A 27,414-nucleotide genomic window follows, 5' to 3' on the forward strand; every position below is an offset into this window, starting at 1 on the left:
ACAAAACAAAACAAAAAAAAGAACAACTTGGGGTCATTGTTATAGCATCATTATGGTGTGAATTTATTTTGCTTAGTTAAGCTTCTTGTATGGGTTTTGATTTTGTTTTGTTTTTTCTGTTTTTCATTGGAAGGGATTGGGAGGAAGATGGAGAGTAGTAATAGTAATGCCAGAATTGAAAAGAAAAAAGAGGGTGATTAGAAACATTTTTAAAAGTACACAGAGAAGAACAGAAGGAAGCAAAGATAGCTATGAAAGTCATGGGTTTGAGATCATGGTATGATTTTTTTTGAAGTGTATGAAATGAATATTAATAGTTTCATATATAATTATTTTTATGTCCTATTTCATATATAGAAATGCTTATGAGGATATATGTTTGGAATAGAAATTTTTTAAATCCCACATTATTTAATTGTCAAGTCAAAGCCCAAAGCCTTTTCTTCAGGAATGCCGCTTTACTGTTTTCAGTGTCCTTTAATTTAATAATATCATTGAGAAATATTCTCTCAGGGCAGCTAGATGGAGCAGTGCATAGAACACCAGCCCTGATGTCATGAGGAACTGAGTTCAAATGTGGCCTTAGACACTTAACATTTCCTGGCTGTGTAACCCTAGGCAAGTCACTTAACCCCAGTTGCCTCAGCAAAAAAGAAAAAAAAAGAAATATTCTCTCATATTTTGGAATCACAGATACAGTGAGCCAATAAAATATAAGCTTCCTTAAGCTTCAAAAGATGAGGAGAAAGGCTCCCAAAATACCAAGTTATTTATGGTAGTACTCTTTTTTTTTTAAGTGTAAATTTTTTTTGTTAAAACATTTTTATTTCCAAAACATATGCATAGATAAATTTCAACATTTGCCCTTGCAAAACCTTGGGTTACAAATTTTTTTCCCCTTCTCCCTTTTTGAGGGCAAGTACTCCAATATATATTAATCATATGCAATTCTTCTATACATATTTCTACAGTTATCATCCTGTACACAAGAAAAATGAGATCAAAAGGTGAAAAAATGAGAAAGAAAACAAAATGGTTTTTTAAAAAATATTTTATTTTATTTTATTTAATAATAACTTTATATTGACAGAATCCATGCCAGGGTAATTTTTTTACAACATTATCCCTTGCACTCGTTTCTGTTCCGATTTTACCCTTCTTCCCCCCCCCCCCCCCCGATGGCAAGCAGTCCTATATATGTTAGATATGTTGCAGTATATCCTAGATACAGTATATGTTTGCATAACCGAACAGTTCTCTTGTTGCACAGGGAGAATTGGATTCAGAAGGTATAAATAACCCGGGAAGAAAAACAAAAATGCAGATAGTTCACATTTGTTTCCCAGTGTTCTTTCTTTGGGTGTAGCTGCTTCTGTCCATCATTTATCAATTGAAACTCAGGTCTCTTTGTCAAAGAAATCCACTTCCATCAGAATACATCCTCATACAATATCGTTGTCGAAGTGTATAATGATCTCCTGGTTCTGCTCATTTCACTTAGCATCAATTCATGTAAGTCTCTCCAAGCCTCTCTGTATTCATCCTGATGGTCATTTCTTACAGAACAATAATATTCCATAACGTTCATATACCACAATTTACCCAGCCATTCTCCAATTGATGGGCATCCATTCAATTTCCAGTTTCTAGCCACTACAAACAGGGCTGCCACAAACATTTTGGCACATACAGGTCCCTTTCCCTTCTTTAGTATTTCTTTGGGATAAAAGCCCAATAGAAACACTGCCGGATCAAAGGGTATACACAATTTGATAACTTTTTGGGCATAATTCCAGATTGGAAAACAAAATGTTAACAAATGACAACAAAAAAATGAAAATATTATCTTGTGATGACTCTCTTCATCATAAGACCATTGGATCACTTTGTTGTTGAAAAGAGCTACATCCGGCAGAATTGATCGTATAATCTTGCTGGGCAACACTTTGTAATCGCAAAGAACTGAAAACAAAATAGGTGCCTAATGAATGAAGAATAGCCAAATAAAAAGTAATGTTAGAATGTAATGGAATATTACTTTGCTGTCAGAAATGATAACACCCAATAATGAATTCAGAGAAACATGCAAAAACACTCATAAACTGATAACAAAGTAAAATAAGCCAACTCAGAGGAACCCTCTGTAAGGACTTCCACAATGTAAATTTTAATACATTAATAATAAAAACTGAATGCTGATAAATTATAATGACCAAGCTTAACTTCACAGAATAAGTATAAGAATGTACTTCTCCCTTTTGGAGAAGTGAAGGCATTGTAGATATTTGAACCCTACATACAACATTAGATTTGGCTGATATCTTGGGTGATGTAACTGAACTGTTTTTTACCTTATTTTTCATTCTTTGTTATGATGGAAAATGCTTAAAAAGCAGAAATGAAGAAGGATATATTGACAAATGTTGGTGATTAAAAAACAAAACAAAACAGAAAGCTAGATATTAATGAGTTTAAAAGAGAAAAATAAGTTCCTTGAGCATGCACTGTTTTGTATTCTTTCTGTATCTTTAGCACCAAGTACTTGGCACATTACTGGACGCTTAGTAAAATGCTTGTTAACTGAATGACAACAGGCTTGTCAATTTCAATTCTCCTTTTAGTGTTATATGCACTTTTGTGAAGTGTAATGAAGTAATAGATTTTTAGAGTTGTGAAAGACCATCATTTGATCTAGGGAGATTCCTCAAAAATTTGCTTATTTAAAGATCTTTCATCATTAGAAGTTAACATTTCCATAGAAGTGATGTCAGGACACACAGCTTAATGATTTCAGGTGCAAACAACATTAATAATTGAATCTACAATATTTTAATAACAATAAAGGTCTTACAGGATTAGTGCCTTATTGATGACTTAATTTTCTTATCTTCCTTATGTGATGGAACAGGGACTGGACCTTTGGTTATAGTAGCATAGGGAACTTTTGATTTAAGAAACTCCCTGTATTTGTGCAAATCACCGTTTCTGTAACTTGTAGCATTTCAAATTCTGGATAATATTCTGGTCAGTATGTTGTCACTAAGGCACTATTGAAAACAGAAAGATAGTAAAAATGACCAGGTACTAACCCTGTTCATATAGACTGAATTCCAGAGATGTATAGAATATTGTCTTCAGGTCAATGATTCAGAAATATCTTTTCAAAATATAGGACATGATGGAACTTCTAAAAGTCTTTGTGCGTCCATGTATTAATTTGGACCTTGAACCAGGTAAATGTGAGATTTCTGTAAGATATCATAAGAAGATACTTTCTAATTCAGCAAATGTCTAAATGCTTATAGTATACAGGCAACTGTATGTTAATTGCTAGTATTATAAAGATAAGAGAAAGATCCCTGTTTTTAAGAAGTTTATAATCTATTGGGGGTGGGGAATATACTTTTAATTAAGTACTCTGCAGAGATGAGCTTCACTTTTTATGACAATCTTCTGTATCAAAACTTGCCATCAAATCCCAAATCAGCCAGTCTTTTTTCACTTACACATTTCCTGCTGACCTAGAAAATAGCAAATATTATCAATGTAACTCAATTTCATCTGTGTAGTCAGGATTTGGTGGTCTGTTATTGTCCTTTGCTCAAGGACTAAAATTTAAAAAAAAATTTCAGTTAACTACTAGTCCAAATTGAAGTAACTGCAGAGTTAACATTTGGATGAATGCGTTTTTTTGTTGTTGTTGTTGTTGTTGTTGTTTTTTGTTTTGTTGTTGTTTGTTTTTTTTTTTTCTTTTTTTTTTTTAATAACTTTTTATTGACAAAACCCATGCCAGGGTAATTTTTTACAGCATTATCCCTTGCACTCACTTCTGTTCCGATTTTTTCCCCTTCTTCCCTCCACCCCCTCCCCCAGATGGAAGCAGTCCTTTACATGTTAAATAGGTTACAGTATATCCTCCATTACATGTTAAATAGGTTACAGTATATCCTAGACACAATACATGTGTGCAGAACTGAACAGTTTTCTTGTTGCACAGAGAGAATTGGATTCAGAAGGTATAAATAACCCAGGAAGAAAAACAAAAATGCAAGCAGTTTATATTCATTTCCCAGTGTTCTTTCTTTGGGTGTAGCTGCTTCTGTCCATCCTTGATCAGTTGAAACTGAATTAGCTCTCTTTATCGAAGAGACCCACTTCCATCAGAATACATTCTCAAACAGTATCGTTGTTGAGGTATATAATGATCTCCTGGTTCTGCTCATTTCACTTAGCATGAATGCGTTTTTGTTGAGATACATTATAAGTATGTTCCCTCTTGCTCTCTCTCTTCTATCTATGTATGTATGTTTATGTATATGTGTATATCTATGTATATATATGTGTCAAACCAATTATGCCAAAATATAAAAACACACACATAGGCTTTGGTGCTATTGGTGTGATAAACTTAATTATCATATTTGTAACTCTCTTAATATGAAAGGATTCTTAAGGTTGTTTCTTATTTCATTGGCAAGTCATTTGTAATCATATGTGTGTTAATTAATTGAATCTAACAATTTTGAAACATTATTCGTTCATAGTCTCATGCAAGTCATCACCACAGTCATAGTCATGAGGACCAACCCCTTCAAGCAAGCAGAGGACCACTTTTCAGTCATCTCTCTTCTCAAAATATAGAAGAAAGTACTTACTTTGACTCAACTTGGAAAGGCCTTACAGCCCTAGGAGGCTTATATTTCATGTTTCTTGCTGAACATCTAATCACATTGATCAAACAATTTAAGGATAAAAAGAAAAAGGTAAAATAATATTATCTAATATTTAAAGTATTTGAAAAGCTCTTCATGCTGATAGGTGGCATATCTGCAGTACAAAAGCTTAGATTTGGGGACTTGGTAGTCTTTAGTAAATTTACTACTTAAGTATTTATAGGTTTCAGTTCTTCTAGATTATTCTTCCCTAAAGTCTCCAACCCTTGATGAAATGGAAAAGGACAAAGATAACTGATAAGGCATTAACAGGGCTTCCTAGACCCAGAAATGTGGTAGGTACCCAGTTGATGACAGTAGTGAGCATTGCTTTGAAAATGCTGTTCTAATGTATTTCAACATATTTAACATGTATTGGACTACCTGCTAGCTAGGGGAGGGGATAGGGGAAAGGAGGGGAAATTTTGGAACAAAAGGTTTTGCAAGGGTCAGTGTTGGAAATACTCATGCATAGGCTTTGTAAATAAAAAAGCTTTAATTAAAAAAAAAAATGCTGTTCTATAGTTACCTTTTTGGGGTGGGAGTGGGGGGAGGCACTCAGTCTTCCCAACTAGTTCTCTTTTTTTTTTTCTTTTCTTTCTTTTTTTTTTTTTTTTGGCTGAGGCAATTGGGATTAAGTGACTTGCCCAGGGTCACACAGCCAGGAAGTGTTAAGTGTCTGAAGCCAGATTTGAACTCAGATCTTCCTGACTTCAGGGCTGGTGCTCTTTTCATTGTACCACCTAGCTGCCCCCTTTCATTTTCTTTTGACAGTACCTTTTCAGTTATATTATTGATATTATTGGTGCGTTAAAGACCTCTTTCTTCATTAATCCTAGTGGTTTGGGTACGAGGTACTCTTCCTGCAGCTTACCTTAATTTTGGCAGATAGGTATGGGAGAGTTACCTAGCCCTTGATATGAGTGTCCTCTTTTTGACTTAATTCAACAAATATATAGAATTGGACATAATTGAAATCACTGAAGAGCAAAAAATGCACTATTACAAAAAAGGTGTTTTCTAGCTTTTCATACCTGATGAATATAAATGTCAATACTATTTTTTATGATAATAAAGGGTTTTTTCTGGCCTCTTCACAAGAGATGATAAAAGAACAAATTTCAGTCTAATGAATCATTATATTTCTCTAAGAGAAGCACAACTTGCATTAATCTTTAGAGTTAATGACCTTCTGTTACAGCTCTATAAGTATGGGGTCCCCTGTGTATGATTATTTTAAATATTAAGGAAATTAATATAGGCAATAGATATAAATTGGGGAAGAAACATACAATTCTGAGGCATTATAGCTTTTATATTTATTATTCTCTCTCAAATATTTGACTTTTAGATGTTTTCAAATATTGTTAAAATATTACTTTCCCTTGATTCTTTAGACTCAAAAAAAACCCGAAAGTGATGATGAGATGGAGATTAAGAAACAGTTGTCCAAGTATGAATCTCAACTTTCAACAAATGAAGAGAAGTTAGACACAGATGATCGTAAGTTCTGGTTATCAAATCTGAGGAAAAACTCTGCAGTATCCCTTTTTCTTGATCAGAAGAGCTAATACTTTATTTCCTAATGAAGAGTGACATATTATGTTGTATGCCTTCTAGAAGTGATAGAAAGTGAGAATGTCTTCATTTTCAGAGGAAATTTGCCAGAAGATTCAAGACTGGCCACCCCTTGTTCTGTGCGACCTTGACATTTTTTTAAATAACTCATTTTGTTCCACTGAAGAAATCAGGTGATCTTGGCTAGGAAGTCATTTATTTTAGGGTTAGTCAAGTTTTATGCTCTCCTCTACTACATTGGATTTGCTTCTAGTATATTCTTTTAAAAATACCATTGTAACCAAGAATTTGAACTTAAGCCCGACACAGAAATAAAGAATACTAAGATAATTAACTCAAATGAGAATTTTAAAAAGCTAAATCAAAATTTCATCCAAAAATTCTTCTGTTCAAGAAATTTCTCTTCCCTATTATAGTTCTGTAGACGAGGAACTTGAGGCCCAGAGAGATTAAGTAATAACCATAAAGGTAATAAATAAACCCCATCACAAATTGTTGTAAGGGTCCAAGAAGGTGACATATGGAAGGCTTCACTTGCTTTCCTGCTGTTATGCTTACAAGCTGTCACCAGACAAAAACATATAGCTATAAGTAGTGCATCTAGAATTAAAACCCATGTTCTTGAATTCCAAATTCATTGACTTTTGCATATCCTGCTACAACTAAAGTTTGACATCATCATTGTTGACATACTTTTGGAGAGAATTCATGGTGGTGGTTTATTTAGTGTTTTGCCTTTTGATTCACTTTTGTGAGGTATATAGAGACATTACCTGATTTTTTGTTTTCATCATCCACTATCCCTAGGTATCCCTTCTATGCTTTCTATTCATCATCCACTATCACTTCTATTGTTTTATCTGACTTTAGGATTATAGACAATTGGCTTTGGATTTACAGTTCCTGGTGCAAAAAAAGCATACTTTGTTATGAGTTTGATGTTTATTAATGGGTAATAATTACTACATTTACTCAAGACTTGGAAAAAGGCTTGACAAACTTCTAGTCTTAGGATATGTCTAATAAATGTTGGGTATCTAATTTCTCCTTTTTACACACACACACACACACACACACACACACACACACACACACACACACACACTTTTAACTGACAGTTTTGAAAAGCTCTTATTTGATCCTTGAAAAAGCTCCATACTCACTGCTTCCACTTCATGTCCTGACCTTAGCCATTGCTGCTTCCCTGCTGCCTATAAATTTTCCCACATCTTCTCCATCTTCAAGAAATCCTTACTTGATCCAATTGTTATCTATCATAAATGCTTCTAACTCTTTTTGTCTCACTCCTTTAGTTCTCTCTGGTCTGGGTTCTGATCTTGTCATTCAAATGAAACTGCTCTTTCCAAAGTGACCAATAATTATTTAGTTTCTAGATATAGTCAGGCAGTTTCATAATTTGCTATTTCTACCTCCACAATATAGCTTGTCATCCAAAATATTCACATGAGCTAACACTAGTTTCAGCCCATCATTACCTTTCATCTAGGTTATTAAAACAACTTCCTAATTAGTCTCATTTCATCAAACCTGTCATCTCCCTGTTCCATCTTATACTCTTCTGTAAAAGTAATTTTTCCTTAACTCAGGTCTGACTTTATAGCTCTCCTATATATCCAACTTCAGTGCCTTCCTATTTTTTAGGATAAAATATAAACTCCTTTTAACTTTTAAAGCCTTTCACAACTTGCCCCAGACCTATCTTTCTAGACTTATTGAACATTTCTTTTCCACACTTTGTAATCTAGTCAATCAGTAAGCACTTTGTAAGCACTTTCTGTGTGCCAGACACTGTGTTAATTACTCAGGATACAAAGAAATATTAAAGATAATCTTTATTCTCGAAGAGCTCTTGATCTAATAGGGGGACAACATATAGACAACTGTGTATAAATGTCAGTGTAAATAGGAGGTTATCTCAGAGGAAATTTGCATTTGAATTTATTAATTTGCATTAAGGGAGTTTGGGAAAGTCTTCCTGAAGTTAGATTTTAATTGGGATTTGAAAGAAACCAGGAAAATTAGGTTTCAGAAATGAGAGAGAGCATTAACTCTAGGGATAGGAAATAGGTACTGAAAATGTCTGGAGTTGGAAGATGATTTGTTCAAGGAATAGCAAGGAATCATTATTACTAGATTGAAATGTAAATGAGGGAAGAAATAAAGCAAAACATTGGAAAGGAAGAAAGGGGCCAGATTATTAAAGGCTTTGAATTTTAGAGTATATTATATTTGTTTCTAGAAATGATAGGAAACCACTGGAGTTTACTGCATAGAGGACACTGATATAGGGAGACCTGCATTTCAGGAAAATTGATTTGATAGCTGAGTGAAGTCTGGATAGTGGGGAAAGGATTGAATCAAATAGACTAACACCAACCAGCAAACTATTGCATTAAGAATTTGTATTAAAGTAGTTGTGGTGTCAGAGAAGAGAAGGCAGTATATGTGAGAGATGTTACAAAGATATGATTGACAGGGATTTGCAATATGTTGGTTATGGCAGGGTGAGAGTAAAAAGTTGGGGATGACATCTATGTTGTATGCCTGGGAGGTTAGTGGTACCCTAACATTAATAAGGAAGTTTGGAAGAGGAAGGCACATTAGTGGAAAGAAAATGAGTTCAGTTTTGTTCATGTTGAATTTAAGATATCAATAGGACATCCAGTTTGAAGTATCTGTTTGGTAACTGGAAATTCAGTAACTGGACATCAGGGTAGAAGTTAAGGCTAGTTAAGTAGATTTGAAAATAAACATAGAAATGGTCATTGAATCTATGGGAGCTGATGAGATCAAGGGAAATAGAGGAGCCAGGGAGAGCCCTTGGATGTATCCACTGTTAACACCCACTGTTAACAGGCATGGCCTGGACAAAGATCCTGCAAAAGAAATGAAGTAGGAGAAGAACTATCTAGGCATGATGTCACAGGTCTTCACCTGGTCTCAGCTTGATTGAGGCCACATCCATTCAGTGATTAAGGCTAGTAATTGAGGCAAACTGGCTAGAGTCCTTTCTTAAGGACCAGGCCTTAAACCAAACCAGTCTGATTCTCATCGACCAACAAGAGGTCCTGGGCCAAGCCCCATTTGGTCATTGTTTGAGTCTTGATTGACTCAAATTGAATGTAAATAGCAATCATTTCTGCTTTGGCCAGAAACCCTAAGGATCTTCTTGTCCCAGATCCATTCATTCATTCATTTATTTATTTAGATTTTTTTTTTTGGATGATGAAAGTGGAGATTTTTTTGTCTTAGAAAGGCCAGGGTCTCTTATTTCATCCAGAGCCATCTCCAGCTATCTTGATCTATATCTTGCCATTGACCCCATATGGCTCTGGAGGAAAAGGTGAGGCAGGTGACCTTGCACAACCCTCCCTCACTTAAATCCAATTCACCTCCTTGTCATGGTATCACCTCCCTGATGTCATAGTCCTAAGGAAGGACAAACAACAACCTCTGAGAAGGAGGGGAGAAGAGGGTGATCTCAATGAAATATCCAGTTCTTTTTTTCAGTAAAATGTTGTGTGGCGCAATGACCCTTACCAAATTAAAATCAGACTCTCAAGGTAAAAAGGTAAAAAGGAAAAAAAAAAGATTTATTTATAAATGTTTTTGTAAATTTAAAAAGGATTATTTATAAGGGCAACTCCCAATAGACAAAGTGTCAGTAGAGAACTGCAAAGCACAAACTGTAAAACACAAGATTATATAGACCCTAAGGCAGAAGATCCCACTCTCCCCTGATCTTTTCTCCCATTGTCTAGAGAAGTCCAGGCTTGCACTCTAAAAAAAGGAAATTTATGGAGAAACAAAAGAATATTAACAAATAAACTTATTACCCATCAAGTACTAATTAATGCTAATTAAGAAGTGGGGGGAACACTGCAACTTTTAGCTATAGCTCAATTTGTTATTGCAAAGTCGCAAGTCGCTTTGGGCATGGATAGAAGCTACATCCTTATGTCAAGTCTTCACTCAGTTTATCCCATTCAGTGTGATTTAGGGTTTTTAATTGAGAGCTGGGAAGAGGGGGAGCTCTGAGAAGTTTGAGGAGAGATGAAAGAAAAAGTTTAGCTGAACCACTATGGTTAGTAACTAGTGAGTTAGTTAATTAAAGAGCTTTAAAAAGATGGTGAAGCAGCAGGATGAATACAGAGAGCTGAATGAAATGAACAGAACCAGGAGATACTTATATACTTCAACAACAATACTGTTTGAGGATGTATACTGACAGAAGTGGATTTCTTCCACAAAGAGAAGATCTAACTCAGTTCCAATTGATCAGTGATAGACAGAATCAGCTACACCCAGAGAAGGAACACTGGGAAATGAGGGTAAACTGTTTGCATTTTTGTTTTTCTTCTCAGATTATTTTTACCTTCTGAATCCAATTCTTCCTGTGCAATAAGAGAACTGTTCAGTTCTGCACACATGTATTCTATCTAGAATATACTATAACTTAATTTAACACGCCTGCCATTTAGAGAAGGGGATGGAAGGAGGGAAGGGAAAAATCAGAACAGAAGTGAGTGCAAGAGATAATGTTGTAAAAAATTATCTAGGCATATGTACTGTTAAAAAAAAAAAAAAAAAAAAAAAGATGGTTAGGCCCCAACTGAGATGATGTAGTATTCTCTTTGTTTCTCACATTAAATTTGGTGTCTCTTCTTTTGCTTAAAGCCTTTGCTGACTCTGCCTCTAAATATTAGTGTTTTGCTTACCAGATTTCTTGTATTAAACTGTCTTTTATATGTCTGTACTAATTATATACTACCTTTTTTATACTACTTGTCATTCCTTTTCTTTGTACTTATATAGTTAATATTTACCACAGTGCCTAGTACATAGACAATAAATGGTTGGTTGCTTGTCACAATGTGGCCCATAGTCATAAAATAAGAGCCCTTAATATGAATCTCTCCTTTCCTATTAATATTATTTTGTTTACATTTTAAATTTATATTTAGACAACACATGTTTTTCCCCAGCTCAATTACCATATTCTTTCCAAATGGACATTTTAAAATCTAAATTCCTTGCTGTTATTACCTAGGGCCTGAAGGTTATATAGGGGCAGAATCACAAGACCCTGCACACTTCGATTCTCAACAACCAGCAGTATTGGAAGAAGAGGAAGTCATGATAGCTCACTCTCATCCGCAAGAAGTTTACAATGAATATGTATCTAGAGGGTGCAAGAATAAATGTCATTCCCATTTCCATGATACTCTAGGCCAATCAGATGATCTCATTCATCATCATCATGATTACCATCATATTCTACATCACCACCATCATCAGAATCATCATCCTCACAGTCACAGTCAGCGCTACTCTCGGGAAGAGTTGAAAGATGCTGGCATAGCCACATTAGCCTGGATGGTGATCATGGGTGATGGCTTACACAATTTCAGTGACGGTCTAGCAATCGGTAAGTATGTCTCTCTATATTTTTTTGAAGTACTAATATCATAAAATTTTTTTTGGTCGATATTCCATGTAGTAGTAGTGTTTTCTTAAGCAGCTAAGATTTTTAAATAGTAAATATCTAATTTTAGATATTTGTGAATAGTTTATAATATGTAATAGTAATACATAGTGATCATCCATTTGTGACTTTTTAAGTTCACTGATAGCCAAGATATCAATGTTTAATCTCTTCCCATATCCTGTTTGACCATATCCAGTGTACCTTGCTTCATAGATTTTACGTTCCAAATTCCTGTACAGTATTGATCTTTATAGCATTGAACTTTCCTTTTATCAACAAGCACATCTGCAGCTGAGCTTTTTGCCTTTGACCTAGATGCTTCCTTAGTACTGGAGAACCTGTAGTTGTCCTTTCTTTCCCAGTAGTGTATTAGACACCCTTGGACATGAGAGGCTTATTTTCTGATGTCATGTCTTTTATCATTTTAATGACTTTTTTTGCAAAGATATTGGAATGGTTTGCCATTTCCTTCTCTAGTGGATCACCTTTTTTCAGAACACTCCACTATGGCTTCTTCGTCTTAGACAATCTTATATAACATAGCTTATAGTTTTACTGGGCTAAGCAAGCCCTTCTGCCACAATACAATGATCCAGGAGAGAATATAAAAAGTTGCTCTGATTCTGTTTACCTTCCTCTGTATCATTTTTTATAATTCTTCTGAGGTGTCTCTGAAACCATCTCCTTCATTATTTCTCATAGCATACTAACATGTAGTCTATCTCATTTATATGCCTTAACTTGTTCTACCATTCTCCAATTTATGGATATCCCTTCAGATTCCTATTATTTTTTCATCTCAAAGAGAGCTAGAAATATTTTTGTATATCCTTAGTTAGAATTTGTTTTACAAATCCTTCCCTTAACTTCCAATAATCTCTCCTTCCTCTTCTTTCCTTCTTATTTCTCTGTTGAGTTAAACGTATTTCTATACTCAACTACATGTGTGTATTCTCTCCTTTGACTAGTTCAGATGAATGAAGTTCAGGTGTCAGCCACTGACCTTCAACCCCTCCTCCATGTTGGTACAAACTATTCTTTGAAGAGCTCCTTGATTTTATGAGATAATTTGCCTTTATTTTCTTGCTTTCCTTCTAGTGCATTTTTTTTTTTACTCTCCCTTTCCAGTTTTTTTTTTTTAGCTCATCATGATATAACAATTCTCAGATCTTCTGTCTAATTATACTCACTCTGAGTCATAATGATAATGGTTCATAGTGGACATCTGTATGATTTCTACATATTAATTAGATTGTAAAAAGTTTATCCTTCTTTAGATCTGTAGAATTGTTTGGGTTTACTTTTTTTCCCCCCTTAATTCCTGTGTTTGAACTTTTAAGATTTATATATATACAGCTCAGGTCTTTTCATCAGGAATGGGTTTCATGATATTCAAATGGCAGAATCTTATGGTTTTTTCCCCTTTGGTCTATTTTCTGTTCAGTTCTTTGGCAAAGATATCTTATATTTTTTGCCAATCTCTTGACCTTATTTTAATATTTCCTGTTTCATGAGATCATCAATTTCTATTTGGTCCATTCTGATTTTCAGTGAGTCTGTTTCTTAGCCAAGATTTTGTGTATGTTGTGCCAAGCTATTTATTCCCTCCCCAATTCTTCCTTCCGCAGTTTCCACCTTTCTTATCAAGTGCTCTCATTTCACATTTATAAAAGCATTTTAAAGTCTTTTTAAACTCCAGGTTCATCTTTTCCAGGAATTCTAAATGAATTTGTGTCCAAACTGTGTTTTTATCTAAGGTTTTACTTATAGTTATTTTAGAGTCGTTCTTTTCTAGGTTTGTGTCATGGGCTTTCCTGTCATCTTAACAGCTTTTTATGATGGAAATTTTTTTTTTAGTTTGGCCATTCTTTCAGTTTATTTTCTGATTTCATACTTCATGTTGTGGACTGGCTCTATGAATTCAATATCAAGTTTGTGATGAAATTCTTTAACGCTAAAAGTGTGTTTAGCAAAAGAGTGGAAAGAAATACAGTAATCTCAAAATGCCTCCAAACATATCTAGAAATTTGCACCGGACAGAATCTAGTTGAGGAAAATGCAAGAAAGTTACTGGGCTGTTCCTGTTGCTAATTTGTTGGAGTGTTGAGTGTTATGTTATTCTAGGATCTAGCTGACTCTAGGGATCTCTAAGTTATTAATGCTCCTAAAGTAGTCTGATCCAGGGCAGAGTCTTCTGTAAGTTCTTAATCTGAGTTTGGGTGTGGGCAGCAGAAAACTGTTGCTGAATTCAGCCACTCTCCAGCTGGAAAGTTTAGATTGAGCGTGAGACCACTTCCCTTTAGTTTGGGATTCCTGCTCGGTTATTCCTTCATGGCTTACAAATGTACTGAAAGTTAGAACTAAGATCCCACTCTGCTTTTGGAATTTGAGCCTCCCTACTGCTGCTTTTGAAGTTATCAGTATATCTATCTATCTCCTTCTACTGACCTGAGGAAATAATTCACTGTTTCTTTCTTGAATTCCCCCATCAGGATTCAGTCTGGTGCAATTTCTAGACATGTTTGGAGAGGTTTTAAGGGGGAGCTCCCTGTATTTTTCCTGCTATTCTGCAATCTTGACTCCACTTCTCCAAAACATACTTTTAGCATTATTTAGATAGTTTTGTCATAAACTTGATTGTAAACATCATTAAAAGCAATTAGCAAAGCAATTTTAATGCATGAAATATGTAAACTTTTCCTGCACTCCCTCCATTTTAATCAGGAATCTTTGTCTCTTTATTCCCATCTACTTTTCTTCATATATGGCTCCTCTACAACATTAGTATACTCTGTTATTGTGATTATTTTTTTACTTTGTGTCTGTTTCTCTTTCTGCCCTGTATAGTTTTGAATTATATTTGTCAATTTTGTTGTCAGTTTGTGTCTGATTATTAATGAACCAAGTATTTTTTCAAATACTTATTAACTCATTTCTTTGGAAAATTGTCAACATTTTGGAAAAAAAAAACTTTTTTTAGCTTATATTTTAACTTTTGCTTTTATCAAGTCATGGGATATATGCACTAGGACAATAAGTTTTTCAAATTTCAAAACATGTCTGACTTTACCATCTTGATTATGATTATACCTATAGTTAACTTTACTGAATAGAATAGAAATCAGTGAAGAATAACTTTCTATCTTACAGATTTGATTAAAAGTTATTATTTTTTTTAATGTCATTTCCCTTTTGGGATTTGGTTGAAAGTTTTTGGGGTTTTGTAGACCAGACTTTATTTTACATAGACCCTTGAGTAGTGCCAAAAATTACTTATCTTAAACTAAATTTAAATTTGTAATTTCTTTTTACAGGGGCAGCTTTTACAGAAGGATTATCGAGTGGTTTAAGTACTTCAGTTGCTGTCTTTTGTCATGAATTGCCTCACGAATTAGGTAAGAAACATTTTTAATCTGCTTTTTTAAGATACTTATGTGAGGTGTTCTTTTGCTACTAACCTATCAAAATTTTTAGGATCATTTATTTCTCTGAATTAGTCACCAGGTATTATGATTTTACTATGGAGTAAAGATTCTACTGCTTCCAAGTACCAAATATTGATTCACTTATATTTGCATCATTGACTTCAAAAGACAACGGTTTGTCTCCCTAACCAGTTTTTCAATTATCTTCTTTACCAGTCACGAGCATCTAAATAAATCCAATAACACCCAAATGAATATGTGACCTCATTTTTTGGGAAAGTTTGTGCTATCAGTGAAAATCAGTCTTATCTTTGCCTGCCCATAGTTTGAGACATGATCAAATTCTCCCATATGTTCATCTAAGAACTTTGCTTAGAGAAATTTGCTGGAGAACTTTTTTGAGTTCACCTGATATCTCAGTTAAGCACTTTGCATATTCACCTTTTATCAATCATGTGACAAATCTATCTTCTCTTCTTATTTGATATACCTTTGTATTTATTTATTTTAAATTAAATTTACTAAATTCTATTTTCCTTCCTTTCTTAATTTGTTACTTAATCTAGTCCAAATAGACCCCTTTTTCCAGCTTGTCTATTGTTATCATTTTTTCACTTTGAAAGATAAAATTTTATTGATAGATATCTTTTGTTTTTACATTTCCTACATTACCTATATCACTTCCCTCATTCTCTTCCTTAGAATTGACCATATTTTATAGTACAGAATTAGAAAAAGAAAATAAAATAGGGAATAAGAGGAGAAAAGGGTTGAGTAAAAGTAACCTATCAAAAACATGACATTACTTGTAATGTTGCATACACACGGTCCTGCCCCTCTGCAAAGGAGTAGGGAGAGCTGTCTTCTGAGAATTGTTTCTTGGGATCAAGCTTTGTCATTATGATTTCAAAGTATTCAGTTTTGATTGTTATTGTTCTTACCATTCGTTGATACATTGTTGTAGTCATCAACTATGTTGTTTTCTTGATTATTTTGCTTACTTTCTTTGTATCAATTAATGTAATACAAAGAAAGTAAGCAAAATAATCAAGAATTTATATCATATTAAACATTTCTTATAGTAATATTCTGTTATATTCATGTGTTGGTTAAAAAAATAGAGAAGTTGATCAATAGAATAGACTATAGAAATGAGAATCAGAAATATTAAAGCCCAGTAATCCAGTGTTCAATAAAGCTGAAAACATAAAGCAGACCAGAGATTCTTTGCTAGCCATATACTCCAGGAAGGTCATTCATAAAAAGAAAATCCCATGTATATATACCAAAATATTTACAGTAACATTTTTTAAGGTAGCAAAAAATTGGAAACAAAATAGATGCATATAAACTGGAAATGACTGAACAGCATTTAGTCATATTAATATAATCAGTATGACTGTTCATTAAAAAAAAAAACATTTGAATATGGAGAAATATTAAATACCCTACATGGACTGATGAAAAGTGCAATAGAGTCAAGAAAAGATTGTACACAACTGTGAATTGAACTATCATAAATCAAAAAAAAAAATGAATTTTGCAAAATTACAAAGAACAAAACATAGCCCTAAAAAAAGGGATAAGAGAAGACACTTCTTCCCAACTCTTTGTAGAAGTAGGAAATCTGCAGATATGGAACATTATATGGATTTTCAGATTTGTTTTTTAATATTTTTTAAGTGATTTCTTTTACTTTTTTAAAAAGTTATTTCTTCTATACAATGGCTCTCTAGGAAGTGAGGGGGAAGTGATATAGAAGGGGAGAACGTAGATAATTTTTTAAAGATAACAATTAAAAATTTACTTTAAAAATTGACCCTCAATGAAAAAAAAATCAAATGAAGATGGCCTAGATCTAAAACTATATCATAAAGCAGTGGTCATCAAAACCATTTGGTACTGACTAAGAAATAGACTAGTTGATCAGTAGAATAGGTTAGGTTCAAAGGATAAAATAGTCAATAATCTGTAGTGGTCTATATAGTAATATATAGTAATCTACTAGTATTTGACAAACCCAAAGACCCAGATTTTGGGATAAGAATTCACTATTTGACAAAAACTGCTGGGAAAATTGGAAGAACATAGGATAGTTTACCTTTCAAACCTGTGGAGGAAGATGGAATTTGTGACCAAAGAAGAACTAGAGATCATTATTGATCACAAAATAGATAATTTAAAAAGTTTTTGTACAAACAAAATTAATGCAGACAATATTAGAAGGAAAGCAATAAACTGGGAAAACATTTTTACATTCAAAGGTTCTGATAAAGGCCACATTTCCAAAATATATAGAGAATTGACTCAAATTTATAAGAAATCAAACCATTTTCCAATTGATAAATGGTCAAAGGATATGAACAATTTTCAGATGAAGAAATTGAAGCTATTTTTAGTCATATGAAAAGGTGTCCCAAATCATTATTGATCAGAGAAATGCAAATTAAGATGACTCTGAGATACCCCTACACAAGTCTTAGATTGGCTAAGATGACAGGAAAAGATAATGACGAATGTTGGAGGGTTTGTGGGAAAGCTAGGACACTGATACATTATTGGTGGAATTAGGAACAGAACCAATCGTTCTGGAGAACAATTTGGAACTATGCTCAAAAAGTTATCAAACTGTGCATACCCTTTGATCCAGCAGTGTTTCTACTGGGCTTATATCCCAAAGAGATCATAAAGAAGGGAAAGGGACCTGTATGTGCAATAATGTTTGTGGCAGCCCTCTTTGTAGTGGCTAGAAACTAGAAACTGAATGGATGTCCATCAATTGGAGAATGGTTGAATAAGCTATGGTATATGAATGTTATGAATATTATTGTTCTGTAAGAAATGACCAACAGGATGATTTCAGAGAGACCTGGAGAGATTTACATGAATTGATGCTAAGTGAAATAAGCAGAACCAGGAGATCATTATACATGACAACAAGACTATATGATGATCAATTCTGATGGATATGGCTGTCTTCAACAATGAGATTCAAATCAGTTTCAATTGTTCAATAATGAAGAGAGCCATTTATACCCAGAGAGGGAACTATGGATCATAACATAGCATTTTCACTCTTTCTGTTATTGTTTGCTTTCATTTTTGTTTTCCTAAACAAAATTTTTTTCTTTCTAGATCTGATTTTTCTTGTGCAGCAAGATAACTGTATAAATATGTATACATATATTGCATTTAACATATTTAACATGTATTGGACTACGTACCATCTAAGGGAGGGAGTGGGGAGAAGGAAGGGAAAATTTGGAACAGAAAATTTTGCAGGCGTCAAGTGTTGAAAAAGTTACTCATGTATATGTTTTGTAAATAAAAAGCTATAATACAAAAATAAAAATTTACCCCCAGTTATTGTGAAAAGTATATGATCTTTATAGTATATGGTGAAAGGTTTTTCTAAACTTAATTTCTGCTAGAATGCCTTCTATGATTTTTACTTTATAATTTAAGGAATAGAAATGCTATATGCCACTTTGTTAAGGATAAAAACTGAACTTATTCTCTCTTTTATATTGAAAGACATTAGAGCAGGGGTCCTCAAACTTTTTAAATAGGGAGCCAGTTCACTGTCCCTCAGACTGTTGGAGGGCTGGACTATAGTAAAAACAAAAACTTTGTTTTGTGGGCCTTTAAATAAAGAAACTTCATAGTCCTGGGTGAGAGGGTTAAATGTCCTTAGCTGCCGCATCTGGCCCACGGGCCGTAGTTTGAGGACCCCTGCCTTAGAGGATGTAAATGCTTTCTTTGAAATACTTTATTCCTACTTCCTGTCACATTACCACTCCTGGACCAAATCCTTATGTTATTCAGCAACTTCTTAGAGACCCTCTGTGACTATTCTCTTTTCCCTAATCTCCAAATATTGCTTTTATTCTGTCATTTTTGTGATCAAAATATATTATAATGGACTCTATTGCCTATTGTGATAGATCAAAACATTTTAGCCTCATTTTTAAAAACTTCATAATTACTTAACACTTATTGAACTTCTAATTTCCTCTTCTTCCCCAAAATACATCATGAAATACATCCATTTAATTCTTTATTTCTCTCTGTTGTTTAAAGTATGTTATATATTTTACATAGTTTTAGACATTATAAGTGCTAGATAAACATTTGATTGCATCAGAAAGATGAAGTTTCCAGTCTTGCCTCTGAGGCTTACATAGCTGGGTGATAAGTAATTTCTTTGAGTCTCAATTTTTTTTATCTGTGAAGTGGGAATAATGTTAATTGGTGGACCTGCGGTCCAAAGCTGTTGTGTGACTGATATGTGACTATTTCTCTAGAGCTTTGCAAATATAAAAAGATTAAATTACAGACCCAGGCAGACATTCCTCAGTGAGATAATTTTGAGTTCTTTTTTTTTTTAAACATCTATATCATTTCATAAATCTTAATGGAATGAGAAAGTTTCTAAAATTAAAACATTTCTTAATTCCAAAAAAAGGGTCTCTTTTTTTGTGAAAACTATAATTTTATCTAATTTATTTTTGTCTGAATAATTTAGTTTTGTTAGAATATGGGGAACTTGGTAATTTATTTCTCTTTAAAATCTAACATTGACTTTTTATACACACATCTTCATACAGTTAGCTTTTCATTGTTTTTATCAATAATGAAGGAACTGCATAATGGCTGTTTTTGTTTCTCACACAGGTGATTTTGCGGTTTTGTTAAAGGCTGGTATGACAGTTAAACAAGCTGTTCTTTATAATGCCCTATCAGCCATGCTGGCTTATCTTGGAATGGCAACTGGAATTTTTATTGGTCATTATGCTGAAAATGTTTCTATGTGGATATTTGCACTTACTGCTGGCTTATTCATGTATGTTGCTCTAGTTGATATGGTAAGTTTTTATGCAATTAAATTATATTCTCCAGTCATAATAACCACTGACTAAAAATAATCAAGAGATTCATTTTGAAAAAGATTTTATACAAAATGTAACCGTGATAAAACTTGTGAGGTTTGGCCTGAAGAACATATGCAACATCTGTTTTTTTGTAGACTGTTGATCCCTGGTGCCAGCCATCTCCTGTCTAACACATGTGACAGTGTTAACTATCCCACATTTTTTCAGGCATTGTCAATCCACAGTTAAGTTGAGTAGAGTGTCAAACATAGGACAATTAAATCAGTACTCAAAATAGTAGCAAATAGAAAACTTCTATGGATAATAAGATCTCTTTCCTTTAGAACATTTAAAGGACAATTTAGTAATTGTAAATAAACAAGTTTCTTGAACAAAACTTATATAATCATTGCTGGGAATGTTTAAGAATTTCATTGTGAAACTTCCATTTGTCAAATCTTATTTAGTCTTATCTGAAGAGGAAAGAACGAAGGGAGAAAAGAATTTTGTTTTAGTGTGAAAATGTCTGTACCCTAGCCAGTGGCAGTATAGGAAACTATGGAGTGCAAAGTATCCTTAATTTTGATCTTCAAAGGGAAGAGTGTTTTCCTTAAGATTACAAATATCAACCCTTTGGTACAGAAAAGAATCTTTTGTTTCTGAGGTCTTAACATCACCTTAGCAATTCTCACAGCATAAAATTATTTAAAGATATATACACAGGGGGCAGAGCTAGGTGGTGAAGTGTTATAGAGCACCTGTGCTGAAGTCAGGAGGACCTGAGTTCAAATCTGTCCTCAGACACTTAATACTTTCCAGCTGTGTGACCCTGGGCACTTAACCCCAATTGCCTCAAAAAAAAAAAAAAAAGTATATACACAGAAATTAAAATAACAGTAATTTAGCACATTAAAATTCTATCATGCTCTGAAATCTTGGGCAGTGTGGTGGCATAGTGGATAGAGTGCTGAGCCTGGAGTCAGGAACCCTCAAATTGAAATTTGGCTTTAGACACTTACTAGTGTATGAGTCATTTGGCAAGTCATGGATTCCTATTTACCTCCATTTCCTCATCTGTAAAATGATTTGGAGAAGGAAGTGGCAAAATACTTACATGTCTCTGCCAAGAAAACTCCAGATGAGGACACAGAAAGGTGGACATGACTCAAAAACTAGCTAACTAGCAAAATTTGAGAACTGCAAAATCAAGGCATTTTTGACACAGCAATAAAATGTTGTAATGAGCTGCATAGAGCTGATGGTCTTAATTTCTGCAAAACTCCTGCCCAAGTTAATTCTCTGAACCAGAACAGAGTAGCCAATGCTGCTGTATTGTGGCTGTGAGCCTCCCTCTAGATTTCCCTAGCACAAGGAAGCCTCTCTGCCCTAGTCTCCCTGCGCCTGCACTGTCCTGCAACATCCCCACTCCCCCATTAAGACAGACCTTTCCTGAAGTTCTTCCAGAATATCTTTTGCTGGAAGCTTGTTACATTCCAGATATTTGAATCTTCTCCCTCCAAAATCATTCAGAGGCTTGCTCTAGTGTTAATCTGAGGGAAGCCAGGAAGAACTATGACAAAGACCTGTCTACTCTGTACCATCTTGGATCCATTTCTTCTCCCTTTTCTTCCCCTACCCCCCCAAGTTATTAATTCTCTCCACAATATTAATGATTTAGCCTTTACTTCTTCCTAAAGCAGCCCCTGCCCTTTTTGATCAGTTATCTAATAAAATAGTGTATTTTTGATATTTATATAGTGCTTTACAAAGTACATTATGTGCATTCTTATTTGATCCTCTTAATGTAATCTTGTAAAGAGTGAAGTTAGAGTCTTAGAATTTTAGAATTAGAAAAGAAAAGCCCTTGAGATTAATTTAATCTGGCCCTCTCTTTTCCAGAGAAGTGAAAATAACTTCATAGTCACACAACAATTTAGATCATGCAGTATTAGAATCTGGGTTTTCTACCTTTAATGAGACAAATGAGATAATAAATGTAAAGCACTTAGCACACTGTCTAGCACATAGTAAGTTCTATATAAATTTATTATTCTATTATTATCACTGTCATTTTATATCAGGATCAATATAGCACACCACTACCTCCTGTTTAGTTCTTCCTTACTTTAAATCAACATAGGCTTCCTTTGAAATTGCTTGTATTGCTACCAGTTCTATCTCCTAAGGCCAAATAAAACAAGTGTGATCTCTTAAAAGATAACCCTTCAGATATGGGAAAATGCTGTCATGTGTCTCTCCCCTAGTTTTGAACACACCATTCAAGTCTCCCATCTCTGGACTCTTTCCAATTTCTCAATGTAACTTTGTCAAATGTCACCTAAAATTAAGTATCTGACTAGCATAGAATTTAATGGAGTCTGTGATTTGGAGATTGTACTTCTATGAATTCAATTATATAATCCTAAATTTGACCTTAAATCCATAGAATCAAGTCTCTCCATTTTATTTGTACTTATTAACTTTTCATTTTAAGCATAAGTTTTATTTTATGGAGTATTATTTCCATCAGCCAAACATGAAAATTATAATAGCCTAACTACATGCAAATATTGTTTTTCATAAATTTATTAGAACTGCAGGAAATCTTACAAATAATCTAGTTCAATATGTTTATTTTAACAGATGATTAAGCTGAGGCCAGGGAAACACTAAAATAATACCAATAGTAGTGGAGCCAGGAAATATACTAAAATTAATTTAAACTTCAAATATTAGAGCATAAGACTATATTATAATAATTTGCCTATATTACAGGTTAACTTTTAAAATTGGTTTATTTATTTATTAAGTATTACTTAGGGAAAGAATGGCTTGATTCATAACTCCAAATCTGTGCAATGGGTTATATTTAAATGAGATACTACAGTTTTATAGGTTGTATACTTTTATTTTAAAGCTTCTATAAAAATCATTTATTAAATCATTATGTGGTGGTGTTGCCATTTAAGTTAACATATTGTTATATGAAAAATTGTTCTAAGTTAGTATCTACCTGTAGGGCTGGAAATTTTAACATTGTAATGATTCTTTTAATTTTTTAGGTGCCCGAGATGCTTCACAATGATGCTAGTGACCATGGATGTAGCCGCTGGGGATATTTTCTGTTACAGAATGCTGGGATACTACTGGGTTTTGGTATTATGTTACTTATTTCTGTGTTTGAACATAAAATTGTATTCAGTATAAATTTTTAAATTGGGTCATTAATGTTAGAGTAAAGCTTTTCTACTTATTTGTTGCTCTATTTCAGATATAGGTCATAGGGAAACTGGGTTTTGTTTTGTTTTTATTTTTTATGTGCTTCATGAGAGTTTGTACTTAGTAGTACTTGAAATTTTATATTAAGTATTGCTGTTGGTTATGACTGTAAAATTGGTTATTGAAATAACAAAAGGTACATTTTAATGATGTTTAAGTTATTTTGTTCTGGAAATATAACTATGATGTTAGGGTTCACCAGTATTCACAGCTTTGCTGTATGGACAAGTATATGGCATGGCATGATCTATATATAGTTCAGTTTAAAAAAAATTTTTTTTTCTCTGATTTCTTTAAAAATTTTCTAACATAGTTTTGCTCATATCAGATTTTAAACCTCTGAAGTTCTTCTGTAATCAGTTGGAGTCCTCAATGTCCTAAGTTATGATATCTGTGGGAGATGAAAGATTTATACTTGAATTCAAGATGAGAAGATGTAGATAGTTTGTGTTTGGGGAAAAAAAGGACCTATAAAGCAAGAGTGGTAGTCTGAGAGTGTTATATTATAATTACAGAAAATTCCCTAACTGTTTAGCAGGTGAGGAAATAAAAGAATGTGAAGGTTTTGAAGTTGAGTGAAAGTTTAAAGGGTACATTGCAGGAAGAAGGAAAAAAAAATTGGGGCATTGATGTTTTAATATTCATACTATACTCAGGTGTATATTTAGCCCTCTTTTTCTAGAAAGAAAAAACTACAGATAGCTTGAATGAAATCATTGTAATACCAAACAGTATAATAGTTGGCTGGAAACTCTCAAGTCATAAACTATAGTGTGGTGGGATACCAGGTTTAGACAGGAAACTCTTGCTTCTCCAGAATAGTTAGGAAATGGATGCTTTTATTACTTGTGACTTTGCCTACATGCCTATACCTACACTGCTAATTTTCAAAAGAGTAGAATACAATTACTTATAATTATAGTTACAAATTCTAAAACCTGGAAACTGTTGAGTACAATTTGATTTTTCTTTGCTAATTAAGAAGACATTTCATGATCTTGGGTCAACATTTTGGACATTATTATTTCATGGTACTTTAGTTGTGACCCTGTGGCATGTTTTGATAAGTTTGTTTATTCTTTTTAATAAATCTTTTATAACAATTTCTTGTCATTTGTATAATTTTCATAAAATGAGAGTGGAAAATGTATAAATGCAGAGATTCTGAGCTGTTGTATCCTGGCTGCCTTTCTGCAAGCTCATATTAAAGACTAACAATCCTTTGCCAAATTTTGGCTTCTTTATCAGAAACACTGTGGGTATTACTTCTGTTATCTTTGAAATTCAACCTTTACTACCCAAGTTCATTAAATGTTTTAACCTGAATTTAAAGATTTGTCCATCACCATTTAAAGAATTTGTGCTATTATATTTATTAGGGCAGAGGTTCTTGATCTTTTGTATATCAAAGATTCCTTCTAGCATCGACATCCTATTTGGTTAAAGTGTAACAACCCACAAGAGGTCCTTTTCAGATATAGATATAAGATCCTCTAATTTTATGTTCCTAATAGATTGAGTAAAATAGCAGAATACAAAATAAGTCACAGTAATCATCAATATTTCCCTAAAGTATTAACAAAAGCTAGGAAAAAATGTTAATACCTACATAATGCACCAAACGCCTAAAAATCAGTCTGCCAAGATATACCTAGATTTATATAACTGTAGCTATCGAGTATTTTTTAGAGAATTAAAGACATATATTTGGAGGAAAGTTCACTGACCATGGTTAAGTCATATCAAGATAAATTAATTTTTAAAAAAACCAGACTTTAAATTTCACTGATACAGGGAACTCAGGTGAAGAAACCTCTTTTATCAATGCAGATCAGGAATTAGAGAAGACATTAATTAGATAAGATCTGATCTTTGGGATGGTGGTCTGGCCTGATTAGGCAGCTGATAGGAGAATATTGTGGGGGGTGGAGGGTAGCCTCTGTGGGAGCTAAACGAGGTGTGCTGACCAGACAAGGTCCCAGGCTCTGACTATGGGTGAAGTGGCAAAGGAGCAAGGACCTTGCTGATTGTGGTTGATGCAAGAAAACTAAGTCCCCGCATTCCAGGGCAGGAGGGGTAAGCTAATGCTTGAGCCACCTAAGGAATTGCAGAAGACAAAGATGTTTTTGGGTGCTCACAGTGCTGGTGGTGGCTCAGTGATAGGAGTATTTGAGATAACTTATAGATCAACATGAGCCAGAGGAACAGTGACCACACCTAACTGGAAGAACGAAGAGGTTAAAAGTCCCCAGATAGAATTTAGAAAACAGCAGGAAAACCCTGAAGCCCGAGATATTCTCCAGCCTGGGAGCAGAACCTGATTCTGACATTAAGTTAATAGCCAAGAAACAGGACATTTAGGAGAAAAAGAAAAGTAAGAACAGGAACCTTTATAGCTCCTTTGGTGATAGAGATTAGAGTTTAAACTCAGAAAAAGCCAAAACAGCTTTTTGTAAAGTTTCATAGAAAAAGGTAAAATGATCACAAGCCTAAACAGTTCTTGAAAGAGCTTCAAAAGGACTTGTTTAAAAATCTAATAAGACCAGAACCAGATGGATTTACATGTGAATTCTTCCAAACATTTAAAGAACAATTAACTCCAATACTATATAAACTATTTGAAAAAATAGGGAATGAAGGATTCCTAATAAATTCCTTTTATGACACAGACATGGTACTAATATCTAAACCTGATAGGATGAAAACAGAGAAAGAAAATTATAGATCAATCTCCCTAATGAATATTGATGCAAAAATCTTAAATAAAATAGCATAGAGATTACAGAAAGTCATCGCGAGGATAATTCACCATGACCAAATAGGATTTATATCAGGAATGCAGGGCTGGTTCAATATTAGGAAAATTATTAGCATAATTGACTATATCAATAACCAAATTAATAAAAACATATCTCAATAGATGCAGAAAAAGTATTTGATAAAATCCAACTTCCATTCCTATTAAAAAACACTAGAGAGTATATGAATAAATGGACTTTTCTTTAAAATAGTCAGTAGCATCTATTTCAACCATGAGCAAGCATCATATGTAATGGAGATAAACTGGAATCATTCCCAATAAGATCAGGGGTGAAACAAGATTGCCCACTATCACCATTACTATTCAGTATTATATTAGAAATGCTAGCTTTGGCAATAAGAGAAGAAAAAGAGATTAAAGAAATTAAAGTAGGTAATGAGGAAACCAAATTATCAATTTTTGCAAATGATATGACAGTATCCCTAGAGAATCCTAGAGAATCAACTAAAAAACTACTAGAAATAATCCACAACTTTAGCAAAGTTGCAGGATACAAAATAAATCCACATAAATCCTCAGCATTTTTATACATCACTAACAAAATCCAACAGCAAATTAAAAAAAAAATCTAATAAGAAAGATTGAGGAAAAATTTGGAAAATAAAGTAATGAAAGAAAAGCAAGAAAAAAATCAAGTGGAAAGAGATTTTAAAACTTACTGAAGAAGATAATTTCTTAAAAATTAGCATTGGACAAGGGGAAACTGATGATTTCATACAAAAAATGATGAAAGAAAAGGAAAAAAGAATTCACCAATAACTACCTGAAAGAGTTCCCAAAATGAAAACTCAGAGTTCTCAAGTCAAGGAAAAAGTACTAAAAGCAACTAGGAAGAAACAATTTAAATATTAATATAATACTCCAAAGAGCAAAGGAGCTGGCAAAAATACTGGAGCAGTTTACCATTTTCATCTCTAGCTCATTTTATAGATGAAGAAACTGAGGTAAACAAGTTGGTGACTTGTACAAATTTGAACTTAGACAAATCTTCCTGACTCCAGGTTTAGCACTGTATTCACTGTACCACCTACCTGCCCAAAATTACATAAAATAGAATGAAGGGAAAAATAAAACTAGTAGTTATAACTTGGAATGTGAATGGGATGAATTCATACATAAAATGGAAATGGATAGCAGAATGAACCCAAAGCTAGAACCTAACAATAGTTTCTTACAGGAAACATTTAACAATGAGAGATAGTAAAAATAAGTCTGGGAT

The 27,414-nt window shown here is 33.6% G+C and overlaps 1 protein-coding gene across 2 annotated transcripts in view; it reads left to right on the top strand.

Annotated features, from left to right (window-relative positions):
• The window catches only part of SLC39A6 (solute carrier family 39 member 6), a 37,397-nt gene extending 12,920 nt beyond the window's left edge, over positions 1 to 24,477 (top strand). The window contains exons 5-10 of one of the 2 annotated variants that reach the window (XM_051969758.1): positions 4,545 to 4,763; positions 6,110 to 6,215; positions 11,362 to 11,739; positions 15,114 to 15,194; positions 19,899 to 20,089; positions 23,158 to 24,477. In XM_051969758.1, the coding sequence (XP_051825718.1) occupies positions 4,545 to 4,763; positions 6,110 to 6,215; positions 11,362 to 11,739; positions 15,114 to 15,194; positions 19,899 to 20,089; positions 23,158 to 23,310 (1,128 nt within the window). In that variant the 3' untranslated portion in view covers positions 23,311 to 24,477. The remainder of the gene's footprint in view (positions 1 to 4,544; positions 4,764 to 6,109; positions 6,216 to 11,361; positions 11,740 to 15,113; positions 15,195 to 19,898; positions 20,090 to 23,157) is intronic. The other variant, XM_051969759.1, reaches the window with a different exon arrangement.
• The last annotated feature ends 2,937 nt before the right edge of the window (positions 24,478 to 27,414 follow it).

Source organism: Antechinus flavipes, chromosome 1 (assembly GCF_016432865.1).
Source record: "Antechinus flavipes isolate AdamAnt ecotype Samford, QLD, Australia chromosome 1, AdamAnt_v2, whole genome shotgun sequence".
NCBI classification, from domain to species: Eukaryota; Metazoa; Chordata; class Mammalia; order Dasyuromorphia; family Dasyuridae; genus Antechinus; species Antechinus flavipes.